This window comes from Aegilops tauschii, chromosome 2 (assembly GCF_002575655.3).
Source record: "Aegilops tauschii subsp. strangulata cultivar AL8/78 chromosome 2, Aet v6.0, whole genome shotgun sequence".
NCBI classification, from domain to species: Eukaryota; Viridiplantae; Streptophyta; class Magnoliopsida; order Poales; family Poaceae; genus Aegilops; species Aegilops tauschii.
This window is the reverse complement of record NC_053036.3, coordinates 530868538-530873895: the sequence shown is the minus strand read 5'-3', so window position 1 is coordinate 530873895 and position 5358 is coordinate 530868538. Positions and strand designations below refer to the sequence as shown.

At 44.0% G+C, this 5358-nt stretch overlaps 1 protein-coding gene across 1 annotated transcript; it reads left to right on the top strand.

Annotated features, from left to right (window-relative positions):
- Positions 1 to 3854: 3854 nt before the first annotated feature.
- On the top strand, positions 3855 to 4967 carry LOC109758342 (BTB/POZ and MATH domain-containing protein 2-like). The gene has a single exon (XM_020317196.2). The coding sequence runs from the start codon at positions 3855 to 3857 to the stop codon at positions 4965 to 4967; it is 1113 nt and encodes a 370-aa protein (XP_020172785.2).
- Positions 4968 to 5358: the final 391 nt, after the last annotated feature.

Genomic DNA, 5358 nt, shown 5'->3' with positions numbered 1-5358 from the left:
TCTCTCACACACACACACACACACACACACATAGCACTTTGATGGGCATGTGTCACCCAATGACCGTCTAAGAGTAGTCCATATTCTTCACCTCTCTCTTTCTCTCGATCCTCTCCGCCGTGCCAACAATATTGTATGTCCATCAGCTCCAGCAACACCAGCATTTTATGTTTATGTCCTAGTGTCATTCATGTATTCATCAATGTCCTACACCTACACCGATTCTCCAGCTCCTCACATGGGAATTTTTTTATGACATGGCCGAATCGTAGCTCACACTTCAAGTAATCATGTGTAAATAAATTTGCCCCCTACCCAGCCTATCTGATGATAAGATTCAACATTGTTCTTCATACACCCACCTGCATGAAGCATATCTAAAATACATGCCCCGCACAAGCCACCCCATTAACTCGTACTGGTTGCATAAAGACTGTTCTAAATGACATGCAGGCCATCAAGTACCCAGCAGGGATTTAAATCCAACACATCTAACAGAGTGCCAAAACTCAAGTATCAGACAAAGTGCATATACAAATTTAAAGTGTCATGGCCCACTCACTGTGGCGTATTCCAATGTATTATTGGGTAGCTACCATTGTAGTAGAAAATGTCATGTATTAATTAGTAATCTCAAAGCACAAGTGGGTGGCCAAGATTTCGGCGTCGCGTGGCACCATGTCCCAAAAATCCGTGTCCGATTTGTTATTTGCTATAATGGTGATATTTGTTGTAATAAATTAGCAACAAAGTAGACCACGAGTGTGCTTGCATAATTCGAAGCGAACCTTTGATCTAGCATCATTGACAAGTGCATCGGCTGTTTGGGTGCTCTCCTAGTAGATGGTGTAATTTTAGAGACAACTACCCCAATGCATTTTTCTTATATCGGCTTAATATTTATTAAAATAACTTTATAAAAAGTATTGCTAAATTATAACCCCCCCCCCCCCCCCCCACCACCACCACCACCACACTTTTATTAAGATCGCGAAGCCTAATTGGATGATACTATAACATTTTATGGTATATGTAAAGTATTATGTTTAAAGATGGTCTCTAACACATGGCTTTCATCATCTCTCCACATTAATTATGTGGCCTTAGACAAAAATCTGATATGGCACGGTAAGAGACGGCGCCAGGCTGGAACATTTCTAGAGGCATAACTCTTATGATAGTTCTGAATGCCCTGGCACATTTTCTTATAATTCTGGTTTGGTGTTACCATTATGTATTTTTACGATTTTGGGATTATTTTATGTATTTCATACATAAATTAATGTATGTAAATGTAAGGGGGGAAAGCACAAATGAACGCAAATTCAAAGTGGGAGAAAGGATGCCATCTTTCTCCATCTCTGAGTACTCCATATTTTATGAGGGGTGAGAAAGAACAAAAGTTGTTGCACAGAGAGAATGTTAGACTGTTTGATCTTTTTGGTGAAAGATAAATATACCAATATACTGAGTTGATACCAAGTGCACTCGGATTGTGTAACAACCTTATGTTGAGACTTGAGAACTAATCAAGACAATGAGGATGCACATAATCAAATCATTAAAAAGAAAAGGTAAAGCAGTGGCCTCCAAAGTCATGCCAAAGTGACATGTGATCGCAAGCCAAGGATACGTTGAGCTCAAACACTAGTAGAAAACTGGGCTTTGGTCACAGGACAATATTCACATTAGTCCCGGTTCAGTCACGAACCGGGACTAATGTGAGCATTGGTCCCGGTTCGTGCGGCCAGGGGCCTGCCGGGCCTCGTGGGGGCATTGGTCCCGGTTCGTCCGGCCCCTTTGGTCCCGGTTGGTGGGACAAACCGGGACCAATGGGCCTCGCTCCTGGCCCACCACCATTGGTCCCGGTTGGTGGCTTGAACCGGGACCAGAGGCTCACCCTTTAGTCCCGGTTCATACCACAAACCGGGACTAAAGGGTTGGTCCTAGTTGCGGTCAGAGTTTAGTCCCACCTCGCCAACCGAAGGGCGCTCACACCGGTTTATAAGCCCGTCCCTCTCTGCCTTGTTGAGCTCCTCTCAAAGTGAAAATAGATGCCCTTATACAGGGAATTTGACCTAAATTCAGAGTAAATTTCTGTGAATTTCATAGAAATTTATTATGAATTTAGGTTGAATTTTCTCTATAGGCGCATCTATGTTCATTTTTTTTATAGTAAATAAAATAAATAAAAATAAATAAACCTTAATAAAATAAAATAAATAAATAAACCTTAATAAAATAAAATAAACTAAACTATAGTAAATAAAATAAATAAACCTTAATAAAATAAATAAGAATAGCAGCAGTAAAATAAATAAAAATAGCAGCAGTAAAATAAAATAAATAAAGTAAAATACATAAGTAATTAGAAACAAAATGGAATAAAATAAATAAGTTTTTTGTTGTAAGTAGAAACAAAACAAAATAAATAAAGCAAAAGAGAAAACAAAAAACAGGGAAAAATTATGCCACCTACTGGGCCACCACGGCCTGAATACGACTTGAAACCCATCCATGGGCCAGGATTCAGGCCCGCAGAAGGCCCAGTAGGCCCCACAGGCAAAGAGAACGGTTAGTCCCGAAAGCCTGCAGTTGAGAGGAGCTCGAGAGGGTGGGCGCAGCAGCGCTTATAAACCACTCTCGAGCTCTCTCAACTAGCAAGGTGGGACTAAACTTTTGACGCGGGGCAGCACAAGGCCTTTTGTCCCGGTTGGTGCCACCAACCGGGACTAAAGGGGGGCATGCGTACCGGTTCGTGGCACCAACCGGGACCAACATGTCCTTTGGTTTTAGTACAATTGTGGGAGAAGACCACAACATGCATGATTGACAAATCAATATCTTCATCTCACATTCGCAGTTAGTCCCATAAATAGCTTTGCATCCTTCTATGATGAGTGTCTAGCTTGTAATAATATATTCGATACTTCAGAAGAAAAAAAATAGTTATGTCGTGATGATGGGTATTTAGCATTCTACACCAACATATAAATGCTATCTTGTTGAACTATATGTATCATATTTGACCACAATGTAACTCTTAATTGTCCATCCAAAAAGGAAAAGGTATGCACTGCCACACTTCTATGGGGAGAAAGGTCTGATTGCACCCCGGGTGCCCCTACACCCTCATGAACAGTAAATTAAAAAAAAACTAAAACTTTGGGACATCAAACATGATCAAACATTTGATATTCTTGCAAAGCTTCAGCCACAAATAACATTCGAGGAGCCCTCACCAAAAAAAATCACCGCTCAAAGGTTATGTGCACTTTTCAGTAGTCCTTGATGGATTCAACCACTAAGGCGAGATGATGGGTTTTCACACCGAAGAGCAAGTCCAAGCAATACTTGCAACAAAAGAACCTAATACTTTGGACAAAGTTATGTCTGTGTGCATCACAATGATGCAGAGGCCCGGGGTCAAGCCTCCTTTTCGGAAGAAAACAAAAACTTTGAGCACACTTCCTTAGTTTTTCCTGGAATATGGATTTTAAGTCATGGTTTGCTTAGGTGAACGAGACAACGCGAGCATACTCAATAGGTAGAAAAACTTATCAATAGGTGAGGTTCCTGGCCGACCCACCATGTGAAAGGTACGCCGTACAGTGAGTGTGCCCTTGATGTTCGCATTGTATCACGACACGAGGATCGACAAAATCCGCCCCAGGGTCGAAAAGGAAGGCTGTCTCGGCCTTCCGAGTCCGAGTAGTCCAGGTCCAAACCCGGCCAGCGGCCCAGATGCCTCCATATACAAAAGCCCACTTCCGCTTCGTACGTCTTACCCGAAACAACCCCAACCCCAATCCCCGTGAGCGAGAGCGAGAGCGAGACACGGGCAGCGCGCGGCGATGGGAAGCACAAACACCCCGGCCACGCGCCACGCCGCGAACACGGTGGGGGTGCAGCAAGGCCAAGGCTCTCACGTGTTCGAGATCGCAGGGTACAGCCTGCACCGGTCGCTACTACACGGCGGCTGCGCAATGTCCGCCGCGTTCTCCGTCGGAGGCTACGACTGGCAATTTCGGGTCTACCCCTGGGGTGTGTGCGACCTCGATTATTACAGAGACTACGTGGGGGTGTTCCTCGATTTATGCAGCGACCACAAGGACGCCAGGGTGAGGGCGTCCTTCAGGTTCAGTCTGGTGGACGTCACCGGATCTTCGCCGCCGCACACAATGACAAAGACTCGCGAATTTGGTTCCGGCGGCACCAGCTGCTCCGGCGACTGGGTGTTCAAGAAAAGGAGCGAGCTGGAGGGGTCGCCTTACCTCCGCGACGATCGCCTCACCGTTGAGTGCGTCGTCACAATTGTCGAGGATGAGAACTCGTTTGTCGAGGAGGTCCCGCCGTCGGACATCACGGATCATCTTGGGAAGCTGCTGCAGGGGAAAGAGGGGACCGACGTGATTTTCGAGGTCCAAGGAGAAGCCTTTCCCGCCCACAAGCTGGTGCTCGCGATGCGATCGCCGGTGTTCAAAGCGGAGCTGTATGGCGCGATGAGAGAGAAGGACATGAGTCGTATTACCATCAACGACATGCAGCCCGCTGTGTTCGAGGCCCTGCTTCACTTTATATACACCGATTCACTGCCTGCCATGGATGATATTGGACGTGATGACTATAAAGATATTGTCAGCCATTTGCTTGTCGCGGCGGATCGGTATGCCATGGAGAGGTTGAAGCTTATATGTGAAAGCATCCTCTATAAGAACATCGATGTGAAGACGGTGGTGAGTATGCTGGCTTTCGCTGACTGGCATCATTGCAGCAGGTTGAACGATGCATGCATTCGGTTTATTGCCACTTTGGATACACGGGGAATGGATGACATGATGACAAGCCAAGGGTATGTTAAGCTCAAAGAAACATGTCCTTTGGCCTTAGTTGAACTGTTGGAGAAGACAAGTAGGCTCGCCAAATCGAAGTCATCTATTCATATTGGTAGTTTAGTGTATGCATAGTAACTTGCCAGTGAGTGTCTAGCTCACAAAAATATACGAGGGTGTCAATTAGATTTACTAGTAGCTAGGCTCAGCAAATCAAAGTATTTGATTTCATATTGATAGTTTAGTCTCACTAGCAAAACAGGCCGCGTGTTGTAACGCGGGAAAAAAAATCTTCAATTGCCATGATCACATTTTGTTCTATCACCGATATACACTATCACTCATTTTCATGAAATCGTGAAATATTTTTAAAAATCCTGAACATTTTAAAACTCATGAACCTCTCTGAAATCGTGAACATTTTTATGGATTTTCGAACATTCTCTAAAATCATAAATACTTTTGCATTCATGAACATTTTATACTATTTGCAAACATTTTTTAATTGTGAAAAAAAATTAAATAT